The sequence below is a fragment of the Aphis gossypii genome, chromosome 1 (assembly GCF_020184175.1).
Source record: "Aphis gossypii isolate Hap1 chromosome 1, ASM2018417v2, whole genome shotgun sequence".
In the NCBI taxonomy this organism is placed as follows: Eukaryota; Metazoa; Arthropoda; class Insecta; order Hemiptera; family Aphididae; genus Aphis; species Aphis gossypii.
In genome coordinates this window covers 82387021-82404269 of record NC_065530.1, presented here as the reverse complement: position 1 = coordinate 82404269, position 17249 = coordinate 82387021, and the positions used below count along the sequence as shown (strand labels likewise).

General features: G+C 23.3%; 1 protein-coding gene across 4 annotated transcripts in view; it reads left to right on the top strand.

Moving 5' to 3' along the window:
• LOC114122489 (uncharacterized) overlaps window positions 1–17249 on the top strand; it is a 112858-nt gene that overhangs the window by 27817 nt on the left and 67792 nt on the right. For all 4 annotated transcript variants that reach the window (XM_027985165.2, XM_050210944.1, XM_027985166.2 and 1 more), the window contains 2 exons: window positions 2993–3192; window positions 7878–8134. In XM_027985165.2, the coding sequence (XP_027840966.2) occupies window positions 2993–3192; window positions 7878–8134 (457 nt within the window). The remainder of the gene's footprint in view (window positions 1–2992; window positions 3193–7877; window positions 8135–17249) is intronic.

The following is a 17249-nucleotide window of genomic DNA, read 5'->3' as shown; positions in this document are numbered from 1 at the left end:
TCGGCGATGACATCACCATGACTAGTATAATGTAGTAGCTGTAGCTGTAGTAGTTTTAAAAAAAAAGTTTACAATGTGTGTTTCACTGTAATCGATACTACACTTTATTACGTTTCATTCATTCTCGAACAATAATATTGTAATATGTTAGAAGCAATCAGTACACGATTGAACTTAAACTATACGAACTACATAACAATAACAATTATCCTGTATTACAACTGTCTCTTGTATTAGTATAGTTTATGTACTCGTGTATAATATAACCCATTTGTAACAATAATAACATTGTTCGGTCGAGCTCTATGTACCAATTAAAAAACTTATACCTATTATGAATTAACATTTGAATGTTATTAATTACTTGATACGCTATGATGATTATCATAATATTCACAACTATACAATTTATAACTATTCCTGTTGAAGATATTTAATTCAAACGTTAAATATAAATAAAAGTAAAGAACTATACGTTTATGCTTTATAGATATGTATAATAAGTAATAAGTAGTATAATATATTGAAAAGAGTTAATAGGAAATTCATATTAAAAAATTGTGAACGATTTCATAAGAATATTTTTAATAAGAGATCAATGTACATTTATTACATGCTTTTGTAATGAAATCTTTAGGTATACATAATATTATATCATATGATAATTAATAAAATTATGTAAAACTAAATAATGAAATCAATGTATCGAAAAAATAACCAGAGACCTGTAATTAATCGTTAGTTAGTATCGTATCAATTCGTTTATCTTAGCGCCTATAAGTTGTTTATTATTGTTACAAATTCGAAAATAATCATAAATCATCGCATTACAAAAACGGTTGTGCTCAGATCTTGATTAAAATCACGGTTTCTGAACTTTATTTAATGCACTAAATAATCTACTGATAATATCAAAAAACGATTTCTTCAAAGTACAAAATAAATGTAATTTTCAATCGATAAATAGAACCGCTTAAAGTTTTTGAAGTACTCTTTGTATCCTTAATAGTGGTCACAAAAAAAAAAAAAAATAAATAAATAAAAAATATCATTGTAAGAAGACTAATACGTTTCTCGCTTCTCTCAAAATCTAAAATTTAAATTAAGTTTTGTTTATTTGCTGTTTAGGTATATTAATTATACTATATATTTTATATTCACTATCATTATGCAGCTGTTTAATAAGCAACGTCAACTGTTGATGTGATTGTAGGTACCAACTGATAATAAATAATATAATAATATTCATTTTCTTTCAAAGATCAGCAAAAAGAAAAAAACCACTTTGTTCTCCAATGATTTTTTTTATTTTTTATTAAATATTTTATGCGATTTTTTAGTGTTTTGATATTTTTGTTTGTAATGTAAAAGTTTTTTTCTCGACATATTCTGAATCAATTACTTCTAAATCTAAACTTTCAAGGAAATATACAAAATAGTGTTATAATAATATAACACAAAATACCTAATACACATATTTTTAACATAGTGACTACTTACTTAATTATATATTTTTTTATATTCAGTTTGTTATGGTTATGATAATACGTACATTTTATTAACTCACGAATTATTATGACATTTTTTCGACGGACGTACTACAATTTATAAAAAGACATCTATTTTCAAAATTATAAGCTTAAATTTTTATTAAAGATGAATTTTATTACTTCTGTAAAGAATTTAAAAATATTTAGATCATCATTATGTTATTTAATTTTATGACACACTTATTTTTTAAATCTTTTTAAAAATTAAATTAACATCGTGCATATTAAAACTTACATTCAGGCTCTAAATCTTTAATGATATTGGTTCTACGCTATAAGTTAATTATTTTAAATATTCATTTGATATATGTAGTTGAAGAATTTTGTTAGAGATTATAAAGAGTTCAAAATATTTAATCTACCTAAAATAAAAATTAATGACTCTATTGAGGTATTGAATTATTAAAGATGTTAGATTTGCATTTACAATTTATAATTCAAACGTAGTAATAAAGTTTCTTCATAGAACTATCCAATATTAATTAAATATAATCACACTACTATAACTCAAACATATTTATAAATGTGTAAGAAATTTAAATTTTGCAGAAATATTAAAAATTAAGTAAGGATTAGGTAATGTCGAAACCTCACGTTTTAATTCAAACTAAAAAAAATGTGAATTCAATTATTACAACATAGAAATTATATTGTGATTAATAATTAATTTTTTATAAAGGAATTTTACTAATAAAAATGTTTGACGTGTTTAATATAATATTAAAGTATTATTAGAGACTTATTTGAGAGAAAATATTTAAAGAAATCTTACAGAACTCATAAAATATTACAGGTACGTGTTTGACACTCATATATCATTTCATACATCTCAGCGTGAGTTGAAATAGACTGTTTTCGTTATAAAATTATTCCTTAAACAATTGAGAAAAAAACTAATACAACAAATTAGTTCGTTGTCATATATATTATATACATATAAAGTCAATATTTTTTTATTTTAATATGATAGTATACGTTTATAGTTTATATCTAGCAGTTAGATTTTAGTTGTTTACTAATCTAAAATTAGGGCCTTGGTTAAAATTATAGAGATGCCAAATTTTAGTTTTAGAAAATTATATAGAATTTTTTTTATGAGTACCTCATACTTCATAGTACTTAGATGATTGTTCAGTGTCCACTCACTATTGATTTTCTTAGTTTTATTTCAAAGGAATAAAATATTATTATATATAATCAACTTTAATACAACTTTGAGATTTATTCACATCAGTTAATTTTGAATCTACAAATTTGAATGTACCTACACGAAATCATCAAACTAACATCAAAAACACATTTCTTTATAATCAATAAATGTTAAAGAATGGTGTTTATTTAATTTAATTTTAATTTTTTAATTTTTTACATATCGTAATCATATCATTATTCGTATTATGATGTATTATTGACATTTAATTATTTTAACATTGTTTCTTTAGGTACTTCAGTGGAAGGCCGTATGTCGGTATATTTGAATCGTTGTACAGGATTCGATCATCAATGCCGTGTTCGATACATGTTAGTTTTGGGCGATGGAGATAAACGTCTGGACTCGGGAGTATTGGATGATGTATCCGATTCAGATGGTAAAAGCTATGGCTGGCATCCCAGATATAAGTTTTCCGAGCTTGTTACAAAGGTTTGTCCGATAAAGTTGATAATATTTTGTGAATGGCTTATTAGTTTTTAACCAATTATTTCTTAGATCAATATTAATGACTGATTTACGTAAGAACTTTGCTTGTGCTAACAATTGTAAAATATTGTTATGTATTTAATCTTAAATTATTTACATAAAATGTAAAACATTTATTAATTCTGTTTTCTTTTTCGTATCGTAATTAAAATAAAACCACATTTTGTAACCAAAGCTAAGTTCAAATATTAAAATAAAATGAAACTTGCGATTTGTATTCATATATCTTTTATATAAGGAATTAAGGTCTTTTCAAATTTATTTATAGAATTTCTAAATATAAAAATTGATTTTGACAAACCTTTATGTAAAGTAAAAATATTAATAATCGTAGAGAATAATGATTAAATATATGTATATAAAAAACATATGGGATTCGGAGGTTATTTTCAGTAGATTATTATAGCGTTTTCTTAAAACAGACGAATGACAATAGTTGTAGAAGATTTCGGACAAATGAAAACGAAAACAAAGATTGATAAAAAACCTACAGTTGATGGGTATGGATTTCAAGTGTAAGAACTCAGGCATGGTTTATCATTGTTAACTTGTAAAAACAAATTTAAACAGTGATACGTTGCGATGGTAGGTATACTATTATTATTGGCGTTAACAAATTGTGTGGATTATTGTAATATTTTTTGTTAACATTGAGCTATTTATTATAAATTCTTAGTGTTATATTTCTTAGATTCACATTAATATATACGTGATAAAAGATGTTTGAAAAAAATTTAGAGTAGACACTTATTATTTTATGAATTCCACTATAATATACTAGTACATAGGTGCGTATAAAAATATTAAATTTATAGGTAAAAAAAAATCCAAAATATGTATAAATGTTGATCAAATCGTTAGACATTATAGTAGTTTATTTGAATATAAATTCTACAATAAAGGAGTAGGTACAAAATAAAGTGGTTTTATTATTTTATTAAGAATAGTTGTGATCACTATTTAAAAAAATTTCATATTTTATCAATATAAAATTGTAATTGTAAATAATTCCGCAGGCTTTCAAATAATATTACTTAGTATAGGGAATATAATAATATATACATTTACCTTAATTACGTTATATTTTTGTTGATTCTAAAATATTATGTTAATTTAATAGTTTCTAAATTTAAAGGATATTACGAGTATAATTAATAAATGCTGCGACATTCGATTTTCAAGCACGTTCCATGAGTTCAATTTCTCGAGTTTCACAAGTAGTAAGCTAATATTATATATGTATTTAGAATTATGTATCACGACTAGACAAATATTATAAAATATATCTATAATAGAAGGCTGACTAGGCTGAGTATTTAGTTATTTTCAAGATATATAAACGTTATCCATATTCATTAAATAATCAATATTCAACATTGACAAAATTATTGAAGCAGCTAGTCATATGAAATTATTTTTTTTTAATGGCGTGCTATAAGTACAAGTTACAAACTCGATCTTAAAAAGTTCTCTTGACATTGACAAAAGTTGATTATGCAATAGCAAAGTTTATAATCAGCAAAACTTTACAATAGGCACATTTTCGGGCTTTTTTTTTCATATCTTCTTTGAACTTACTATTAATGCGTGGAATTTTAAATATATAAATAATAACGAGTTTCGTACCTATAGTAAAATTCAACGCACTGATATTTAACTTTATATTATAGTTATATACTTATAATTTATATGTATGTATAATAATATGTACTATAACTAATGGATGAAATATAGTGTACATTTGAAATAATAAGTAAATGTTGAATAATAAATTGGTGTTACTTATATTAAAAGCAAGTTAATAATTACCATAAATATTATTAATTATAGTTGTGTTTACATGTAATAGCATGTTTATTACACATCATTAAACATGCTAATCTAAATGTGTCAAGTCAATATTCTTATTTAAAAGCCACTACGCTTTAGTACTCATAAAATATGTAGAAATTTTTTATGCTGTATAGTGTTAAATAACAAATAATAATATATTTAATAACTTACTGTTTAAATAAAAGTTTATAACTTTGTAATAATTCATAAAATACTTATCTATATAATTATTAAAGACAACAAATCGATTAAAAATACGAATTGATTCTTCAGACATATACAGTAGTTAATAAGTCAATCTAATCTCTAAAATCCATAACGTTGATAAGTTGTCATTTTAAATTGTTTTTCATCTGTTAAACTTGAAATAATGTTATGATGACACAATCTGAATTGGATCAAATTTTTATTATTTTACATTCGACTATGGAACATTTGTCCATAATAAGATAATTGAATTATTGATTCCGTTATTTTTGTGGAATTATTGTAAAAGTAGAAATCACAAACAACTTTTCTATAACACGGGTTAAATTAATCATTTATAACATATACATATCAAGGCCGAGGAACCTTTTATGGGTACATTTAAAATAATCCCAACTGTCATGATTACAGATACACCCGAGCTTATTGTGGTTAACCCTTTTACCATATACATTCTTCTGGAGTGTAAAACTACAAGTATTGAATTTAAAAATATATCTGTGTTTTGAAGACCATCACCCAGTTGAATAATTACAGAGAACGCAACAACGTTATAAAATGTATTTTAATTTATTTAATGATGTTATTTAAGCGTCTAACATACTTTATAAAATATAATTTAATAATATATAATTAAACATTTAAACGTATTATGATTGTTCGACTGTATGTTTTATTTCAATTATGTTAAATAGATGATTATAACCGCATGGTGTGTGCTATTATTGTTTTACCATAAAAGTAGATTTTCGTCAGAAATAACAAACTTTGAGTAGTTAGATGTATTATCTAAGTGTATTTACTTATTATCTAACTTACATGTAAGACATTATTTATTTGGTTTTTCACTTCAATTAAATTGTTGAGCAAGTCATTGTCATATGAAATATTATAACTTAAAAATGCTCATAGCTCTTTTAAAAATCAAAATATCGTACAACACTAATGTACGAACATAGATATTGTTCTTTCTATTAACAGTTAAAGCAAATTCATAAAAATATTAAGTTTAACAATAATAAACTGTTTACCTAAACGTTTATTTAGTACACTTGTAAGATGGAAATACTTAATTTATAACACATACAGGTCCTTGTTGTCCTCTTTATAATATAATTACAATTTTCATTTTAACAATTTATTCCAATTTCATTCTTACACAATTTATCAAAATTCAAAATTAGTATTTTACAATTGTATTTTTTGTTACTGATAATATTACTGAAGTTGTCGTGTAAATAGTACTTGAGGTAATGTTACACTATAAAAGTGTAAAAATTACAGTATTTTTTCTGTCAGGATCAACTACTCTAACAAATTAGACATACTTTATATTTTAGTTGCTAAGATCTTCAAAATCTGGGACAGTGCCAAACCATCTCAGAGCTGTACCGTTCAGGCATTTCAATCCATCACTCACTAAGTACAAACAGTTACACAATACGTTCGTATACACACTAACATATGATACTACACATTAGTACTCATTGATTTTATACGGCAATCCCGTCCACATCCTTTGGGCTTGTCATATGATGGCTATACTCGGAAACGTCTTCTGGTGTAACATACGATTAGGTGTATATATCACTACGCACTTCAGTAACTGTAAAATATTATTTTATGATACATTATCCTACAATTAATAATATACAGATAATAATAAAATTACCGTATTTTCTAAATAGGTCATTGAATTTATTTTTAAACCTTTATTTACAATCCAGGCTAATGTTATATATATATATATTAAAATGAACTATTATATGCTATATTGATTGTTCCTTGTCTTAACAGAAAGATCTTGTTGTTAAGCAAAAAAAAACCTGTCCAAAACTTTTTTTTTTACAAGCTGAAAATTGGTTAAATGATTATTGATGTTTTCCTCCATTTTTCTTTATCCGTAATATTTCTTTTTAGTTCCCTAAACGTTAATAGAAATAAACTTTAATCAACGATTGTTGATATTTATCCGAGACAGCGGTATTTATGTCCAAACCAAATTTAATAAAATGTGAATTGTTTTTATTTTATTTAAGTTAATCAGCACCAGTAACGGCAAATAGTTCTTTCTATACAAAAAAAATGTTTTTCTAGAATCTAGAACCATTTAATTGTATCTTTATTATCTTGATATTTTGAGATGTTATACTCTGAACATAAATTTATTTCCCCAATTTATTCTGAAATTAATTGTGTTGACCTAGGTTATTTTTGGTATAATTATCGTTTATAATTAGATAAAAATGTTATAAGAGTATAGGTAGATAAGAATACAATAAAATGATCACAGAAAATGAAAGAAATTACCATTACAATTTTTTTATTTTGTATGAGCACTGATGGGTTAATAATTCTTCATTTAAATAAGTTTGTAGTCTGATATTTATTATGTAATACTGTTGGAATATTTTATACAATTGTAAATTTTTTAATTGACTATAGGCTTAATTATTATGCATAGTATGTATTATTCTTGGAACACCGAACAGCTAATATTTGAAATAATTCTAATATTTTAGAGTTTTTTTAACAGCAAAATATTTTTTTATAATATTTACAAAATAAATATTTCCATGTTGTTTCAGGGTACAGTTCGGGTACATCTAGAGATGTTATTGGCAAACACCTTGAGTGAAGTTATATCTAGCATAGTGATAACAGGCATTAACCAGCACGGAGTATCGTCGGCAGCGTCTAGTGGCGTGGTAGCGTCACCCACAAAAACGCAATGTTATGACCGTGACAAGCACGCGTGGTCTATAAGGAGCGATTGCCAGTCAGAAACGGTCCGACTTCATATGGTTTACAAGGACATTCAGAACGTGCCCAGAAATCATCTCAGGTAATGAAATATAACATAATAAAATATTGACATTTGTGTTATTATAGCCCTGCTCAAATGTTTATCCGTGTGAACATTTTATAATTTGTGGATTTATTGTTATATTCTTGCAATATTTACTCTCTTTATTTGATGTCTCACTAAACATTTATAAGCGACTCAAGCATCAATGGCTTAGAGAATTAAACAAATTGAAATTCAATTGAAATTCACGATTTGAATAAATTAGTTAATACATATAATATGATATTATATATCATATACCGTACGATGTTATTTATAAAATCTAAGCTAAAATTTAAATAATTATTTTTTTTTACAACACTAAAAACTAAATAAATATATCTCGTTTTATAGAATAAATCAGTAGTTATCTTAAATAAAACAAAAAAAAGTAAAATATTGAATTTATAGTAAGTTTATATATAGTGTTTTTTTATATATTCAATTTTAAAAGGTATACACAAGCAAGTTCTCAACATGGTAATAAATAAAAAATATAAAATAATTGAAACTTAACAATTCGATAACTATACAATATTCCATAATAGTATAGCTTATATACTACTTTACACATTTTAATAAAATAGCATAACATATTAAATTTCAAATACAACTGAAAGGAACTTAATTAAAACGAGTATAGTCATACTCATTACAGTATGACATTTAGAAACTATTAAATGATGTAATTTTTATGTTCTGACTTATGACATATAAAATAAATTATATGCTATACTTATATATTATTATTATCACTTTACATACTTAGTATGTACAGATATACTTTTATGCTATGTAATATGTCAAATAGTATGATAATTTAATGTTAATGCAATTTAAATTTTCTTATAAAATATATTATTAGTGATTACAACATATAAAGTACACTATTTGAAGATTTTTCATTGTCATTTTTGTTGACATTTATTTATTACAAACATTATCTTTAATATCAATATGATGATAAAAATGATTTTTTACATGACATAATAATATGCAATATTAATAATAATCAAGTATTAAATCTATTTTCCACTGAATATTGTAATAATTAGTTATATGAAAATAAAATTATGACACAATACAATATTATAGTTTTATATTGACTGTTCAATTTATTAAATACTTAATGTATGTACATATTATAGTATTTTTTAAATTTAATTTGAGACATCACGTCTTGGTTTTTATTATAATGTAGTGTATATATTTTACTAATATTACTTAATCATAATAATATGATAATTTTGTCAAGAGACCCAATTTGCTGTTTAAAAATTTTAAATTTTAATACATACAAATGATATCGGAATTAAATCAAAATAACATATTTTTGTTTTTTTTTAATTTTTTAAATTTATATTTGGTGTATAAAATCTTTTTAAAAAAATTAAATTAAATTAAATTATTTAAATGATATACGTTAAAAATTAAAGTTTTGTAGTAGGTTAAAAAAAAAATAACATTGGTTTAAATGTTTTTCCAATAGAAAATTTAAAACTATTAATAATGAAAATATACGAAATACATAAAAATGGTTATAATAGAAAGATTTATTAATTTTTATACATTTATAATATTTATTCCATTTCATCATTTTTATTGATAGTGGTTTTAATCAATCCATTTAAAACACAATAATATAAACAGGTATTTATAAGTAGTCAATTTACATTGTATTTTAAAATAATTTGCTTACACATTTTTTAGAATAATTTACAGTCATATTATTGATTTTTAAAATTTTCTTAAATGAATGATTCAAAGTTAATATTATACTAATAAATAATAATTACATCAATGGTTTAAATATTTTTTTTCAATTTAATTGAACTTTATATCAAAACATTCGTTCTAGTTAATGTATTTAATTTCAAAAATTGATCAATATATTGTATTTACTCAACAGGTATTTTAACCTAACCTATTGGATTTTATAAATCAATTTAAAGGTCTTAAAAATATATCTATTTATAACTTAATTAAGTTTAAATTAATAATATCGAGAAAGATAAAAAGACAGTTTATAAGGAGGTTTTTTTATTAAACATCTTCTTAATTTGATCTAAAAACCGATTTAATTAAAGAAAGAATATTAGAAAAATGTTCACACTACAGAAATGTACCACTTTTGCCTATACAATGCGCCGTGTTAAAAATAAGTTTAAAATATCAAAAAATATCACGACTGTAATTGAAAAGCCGTCTTAATTCGCTCATCCTAGGTGCATGATAAAAATGTTATATACTATGACTTAAAATATATCGTCATTCTGGCTCAACATTTATATATATAAAAAAAAAATGTGTCCATATTCTTAATATTATTCTATACCCTTGAATTACAAAATCAAATTGAAAGTTGTTTTTAAGTTAAAACTTATAATAAATTTAAAACCAACTTATAAACTTTTAAAAGTAAATTTTTCTATTTTAAATAAGCATGATAAAAATCATGAAAAATCACATTTAAGAATATAAAAAAATTACGTAATTATTTATATCGGAGTGTTGTTGAAATAATATTATACAACTGTTTAACAAATAACAACATAATTAAATATAGTTCGGTTGTCACACGTCAAAGGTCTCACGGCTATCACTATATATTCTTCAAATTTGATAAATATCATAAGCATTTGTGTTTTATTCATTTTATTTAATAAATAAAATGAATATAAAATAAATAAATAAATAAATTTTATAATTTATATGAAGCTATACTAACCTAATCTAACAAATATAACATAATAAATAATAAAATCCAACAGATTTGAATAAAAAAGAAATTAAGGGTTTACTATGAAAATAAGCTAGCTCTTTATTTTAATTGGAGGTTTTTTATACTAAAATATTTTCCATTTATTATTATAAAATTCAAAACAATTTAAAAATAACTATCTTGCAATCTTGCACAAGATTAGATAATTTTGAAAAACTTTATTGTGAAAGTATTTCGAAGAAAATTAGGTACGTACTTACATTATATTAAAAATATAGTATATCATTTACTTTATATGTTATCTATTATTGGGTGTAAGGAGATCGTGTATCACATTTGTAAATTCTCCGAAGTACCTCAAAAACCGTTAAGCAGTGTTTTTCAAAAGGTTATCACAACGTTCTAAGAGCTTAGCCAATCTAATATCTGAGTGTGTAGCTTGGGTAGTGGTTATTTCACTAATAATAAGTAAGATAGGTGGTATGTGTGTGAACTTTAAATCTCGCGTGGGGTACGGAAAATTGAGTGTCAGTTAACGGCGGGAAAGATTCAAAATATATAAGATATATGTGTTAAGAATAAATAAAAAAAAATACATATATATGGTATAAATTTTTTTAGAAGGATATTAAAGGAACATCAATTGTGATACTATGCTTCTAATTCAATTTAATTAAATAATAAGTTAACAGCTGCATTTTATATACATATTATATTTTTGTATATTGCATACAGCATACTCGTATTATAAAAAATATTATTTTTTTTTCAATTTTTAAAAATGTTATGAAAGTTTATGAGTTTAATTTAAATATAAATTTAGTTTATTTATTAGTTAGCTTTAAATATTGATTACGTGAATATTACATTATCTTAACAATTTTAATGAATACATATATAAGTAATTTTATATTTATGTTGAGTTATAAGCTTACATTATGATATTTTTGATTTCAACATTGTAAGTTGCTACTTAAAAGGTTTCACTATGTATAACTGATATATATATATATATATATATATATTATATTAAGCTCATGAATTCTTCACTCACCCTAATCTTCCAAAAAACTCCCTGTGCGTGTTTCTCCGTAAAATACAGATTTACAAAACTAAGGAGGTCATGACTTATATCTTTCTGTAAAATGTTTTCGTATTTTGAACATGATTTTGTAAAATTTTAATAATATATATATATATTACACTATGTGATTTTATTAATAATATTTTTGTTAAATCCAACTTCAGAGTGTTATATATTACTCAACAGAAAAATAAATTTTAATTTCTATTTCTTCATATTACAATGTACCGTCAGCATTTTGTGATATCTAAGGTAAATTATATTTTTGAACACTGGAAATAATACTGTGTTCGTATGTGTTTTCGTATCATTTATTAAATATAGATATTATAGAATCGTAAGGTTGTAATTAAGCTTTTTAAGGTATGAAATATTAATACAATGAATACCAATATTTTGTTTTCTATAGTTTGTGTCTTAAAAGTCCGCAAATATTTCAATTTTATTCGTTTTAAAATCTTTACATTAATTGTTAGAAGAAGTTATATTACTAGGTCAACAGATATGATACGTAGGCTAAGTTGACTGTTTTTATAATAGTCCTTTGTAAGTTGTAACACTATTTAATAGATATAGTATAATATAATAATATATAAGTTATCAATAGAGATTGTAAATATTTAACTGTCAAGTTAAATATATTTGCTTGTTCTCAGACAATAATATATCAACAGTATAAAATACAGTAGATGGAATAATATAGTATCGTCTTATATAATTATATACGTGTGTGATAGTCTGATTGATTGTATATAATAAACTAGGTTTTACGTCACAGTAATAGAGTGCTTGCTTAAGATGTAATTTGCAAATTCAACGTAGAGCAACAGTCATAAACTAAACTTACAATAGTTCCATAGCAAACTCATCTGAAAGGTAGTATATTATAATCTCTCTAAGCGAACTTTTGTCATTATTGGTCGTTAGACATACGTTTTTCAAGCACTAACAATTTAGGTTTGTGATATTATACTGTGTAAGAACTTGCATTAATCTAAACACAAAAAAAACAATATTATATTTATAGAATGTTTAGAAATAGAAAATTTCAAATATATTCATTACAAAATATGAGCGCAGACACATGTTTTAATGTTTAATTCTAAATAATGGTTCAAGAATATCAATAAACCTTAAAAAAAGAATTATTTAACACGAAACAAAATTTTTTAAAGTTTTATTGCTAATATTTTTGTTTAGATAAAAAAAGTATTTGAGATTAATGCAGATAACCTTTGTTCATTTTTAGTTTTCACAGTCATTAAAAATAGCTCATTAAAAAAAAAAATGAATGTTGAAGTTTTCTTTTCTGAATAATTTAATGTTTTGAAATAGCATCTTTTGGTTTTGAGTCTACGACACGGACTTCGGAAAGTCTATAGAAGATCTTGAATGTTTCTAAGAACACTGTAAGATTTCCAATTTGGGTCAACGATTCCTGTTGAGATTGAATTTTACCTGCCTGGGAAGGTAGTCGTGGTTAGCGCGATAACTCGTATACCTATTATAAACAAAATATATATTTTCGTTTTAATACCTACATTTTTAGTCAGTGGCCCTTATGAATGAAAGCTAATATTTTATTATAAACTATATAATATACAATTCAACTATGTAATTCTTATTGTAAATACGTATTTATTATCGTAAAATCATTGGCAGTCGTAAAAATAACTTGAACTTGAATTATTATTATCTCAATCAAACAGTTATTTCAATAAATAACATTTACTTTCAATGCTATAAAATAACAAAATAAAGAACATTTTGATGAATGTGATAATAAAGTAGATATATACAAAAGTCCCCCGTGTATTATGTTATAGATGACATAAATACATAATAATATAGAAAAACGATAATGTCATTAACCTCATTCCTCATTGTAGTGATGATGAAAATCATACGAATATTTCCACATAATCTAGTAGTATAAAGCTTTTTTTTTTGTCTGTTCCTTACATAATCATTTTGGCACTGAATGTCATATGGGAGCACTTTGGAAAATGCACGTTTCAACTGTGCATATTATTCATAGTTACACTTTGAAAAAGGGACAACGACTTGATTTAGTCATCTATTTGATGTCGTCGTTCGATATTCTAAATCCGGTCTCATTGCATTTCCATTAAATCTCGATTGCGTTACGAATTCATCTGACGTTTCCAAAGACACCCGCATTATAATACCATACAATATTGTCATTTTAGATTCTTTGCGGATACAAAATGCTATTGGTTTGGCAATGATGTGTTTATTGAATATTTTTGTAAACTCGTGTTTGTAATTTACGAAATATTTTATTATATTTCTGTATCCATCAATTTGTTAGGACATAGATCCAAAGTTTGAAAAACTGTGAAACATTTTTGAGTTTTCGATAAAAATTCAAAATATTAACACTGTGTATCTAGCTGATGAAATGATGGAATTCAACTTAATTTTATTTCTTAGATCGTTATAGTTAAAATACACTTTTTTAGGTACTTATTTTATTTTTTAAATTTACAGAAAAAGTTTTAATTTCTTTAAACGTTGACTGATTATTGTTTTATTATTTCTTGGTATGCATAGAGTAGCATTATAGGCACTTAAAATTTTAGAATCACTATAAATGGATAATGTAAATTTTATAAAGGTTATTTAACATAACGTATCAACGTCTTAAAACGTATAATGCTAATAAATGTTGTATATAAATATCTGTATTTGGTTTATTACTAATTAGGTATTAAATTGTTTTTACTCGTAGCATAAATTGTAATACAAATTACTGCTTTCGTTTTGCTTTATAAATTCATTTAATACAGATAAATCAAAGTATTATGACTGACCAGTGACCACCGGTCTTTTTAAATTAGGTAGACTAATAATATTCACGTAGTCAAAAAATTGTGTAACTTTTCGATCAATTATTATTTTCACCCAAAAGTGGCGTTTATAATATTATACATACTATATATATTACACTGCTTTTTATAACAAATGTTTGAAACCTCATTTTAAACTTATCGCGTGCAGATTTTTTTTTTTCATGATGTAGTTTTTATATGCGTTATTTTTTACATCATAAATTCGTACGTCTATTTATTATTATCATTTAAAATACAAAAAAAAAAAAAAATGTTTAGTACATATGATTTTGGTTTTTGGTTCTCACAAAATAATTTAAATAAGTATATGATAATGTTATGGAGTCAACCACAGAGTTTTATTTTCGTAAAGAAATTAAATGAAAAGCGAACTTTTGAAGAAAATACAAAAATATGTATTATAATATATAATACACAGTGAAATGCAAATTCATATGGCATTCACTAACAATACTTTCGTTTCTTTTTTTTTTATTTATTTTACAAAAGGAGTAATATTAAAACTCATTTCGAATACATTTTGTTGATTTATATGATTCTTTTTGCTATTTATACTATTTAAACTGGGCATGTATATTACATGTCATTCTTCTTTAAATAAACTAATTTTATAAATTATTATGTAATTGTTTAGCAATTAGCTCTAATTAAAGTAATTTGATTTTATAAATAGGGCTATTCTTTTATCAAACCACACTCATTGTTTTAAAATCTATTAATGTTTTTGAAAATTTTTTTTTTACATAATTTCCAGTTACAATACAACAGTTTTTTTTTTACATTTTTATATTTTTTAGGATTATTCAAAGTTTTGGTGAATAGTGGGCTATACTGGCTATAGGAATACCCTATACAATTTTGCTTTTCTAAAAGTAATTTTAATAAAGATATTCAAAAAGTAAAAATTTAATAAAATGATAACAATGCAAAAATATTAAAAAAAATTATTTTGTTTCGACTAGACATATTGTAACTAGGTTTTAAAATAATTAGTACTAACGACAGGTATAATAAAATAAGTTATGTAGTTAAAATAATATTAATATTTTATTATTTTAATTAAGTATTTATTATTTGAACAAATAAAGATCTCAAAATAATTTATTAAATATATTATTAAAAAAAACTTTTAACATACGATTAATTAATTGTATTGATTTTTAAATAATAAAGTTAAATTAAATTTAGGTAATTAGATACTATTTCTATTGAAAAAATAATTACTAGCATTAATTTAATTAATATTAATATTATTTTGCTTTTTCAAATGCAATATGAAATATAAAATCCGAATAAGGTGGTCTAGTTGTATGGTAAATTTTAAACATACCTTGTCATCAATAATAATTTGTTCAATAATGTAAAAACAACTACACAATCCTTGTTTTAAAACTCAAGGTTTTCGACTATGGAAAAAAAAATATCAACATAAATTGAAAAAACAAACACCTATAAATAGGAATAAAATAAATATATAATACTTAGAATAATAAAACATATTTTATGAAAATGTCAAAATCTACTGTTATTTATATTTAAATTACAACCAAATAACAATATTTAAATATTAAATAGATTATAAATATATTCATTTCCCGCTGTAATTGGTTTTACCCGATTATTTTGAACAAATTCAGGGAATTTTTACTAGCGGCCTTCTTCAGTCTTACCCAGATTTAGTTTTCTATTATAAATTTCCTTCAAGATCAAAGATTTTTTGCTATAAAATGTATCTTTATAGTTCAGGTATACAAAAAATTTTATTTGTGTAATCAAAAAATTATAAAACCAATACACTCAGTATGTGCTTATAACTTAGTAGGTATATATTTTAAATGTTTGATATGAAAGGTAAATTTATTTTATAAAATATTATTAATATTATTATTATTATCTATAAGTATTATTCTATATTTCTAAGTTTTAAATTTATATGATTAATGCATAAATAGTTTAGTTACAATATTAAAGTTAAAGTTATTTAAAGTTTAGAAGAAGGAAGTTTAATTTATGTACAAATATAGTGCTTACTTACTATCTTTGCTTCCTTACCTATATGGCTATATATAGATGAATCGTTAAAACTTTAAATAGGGTACTATATTATATAGATAATATCACAATAACTTTAAACGGTTTCAATATAATATATTAACTTATGGTATGTATTACGGTAATAATTATTGTATAAATTTCGTCAACATTTAATCGGCTATAATTATTGATGTTCACTATACAGTATAATAAAGGTATTTACATAGCTATTGTTATACAAGCCAAATGCAAGTGAATGTCTAAATGTGACAGGTCATAATATTATTGAATTATATTATTTGGATTGTATGCAATTAATTCAAACCTATAAATGTTTTAATTTATAGTTGGTAATTATTAAAAATAGCTTATTGAATAATTTTAATATTTTATACATTA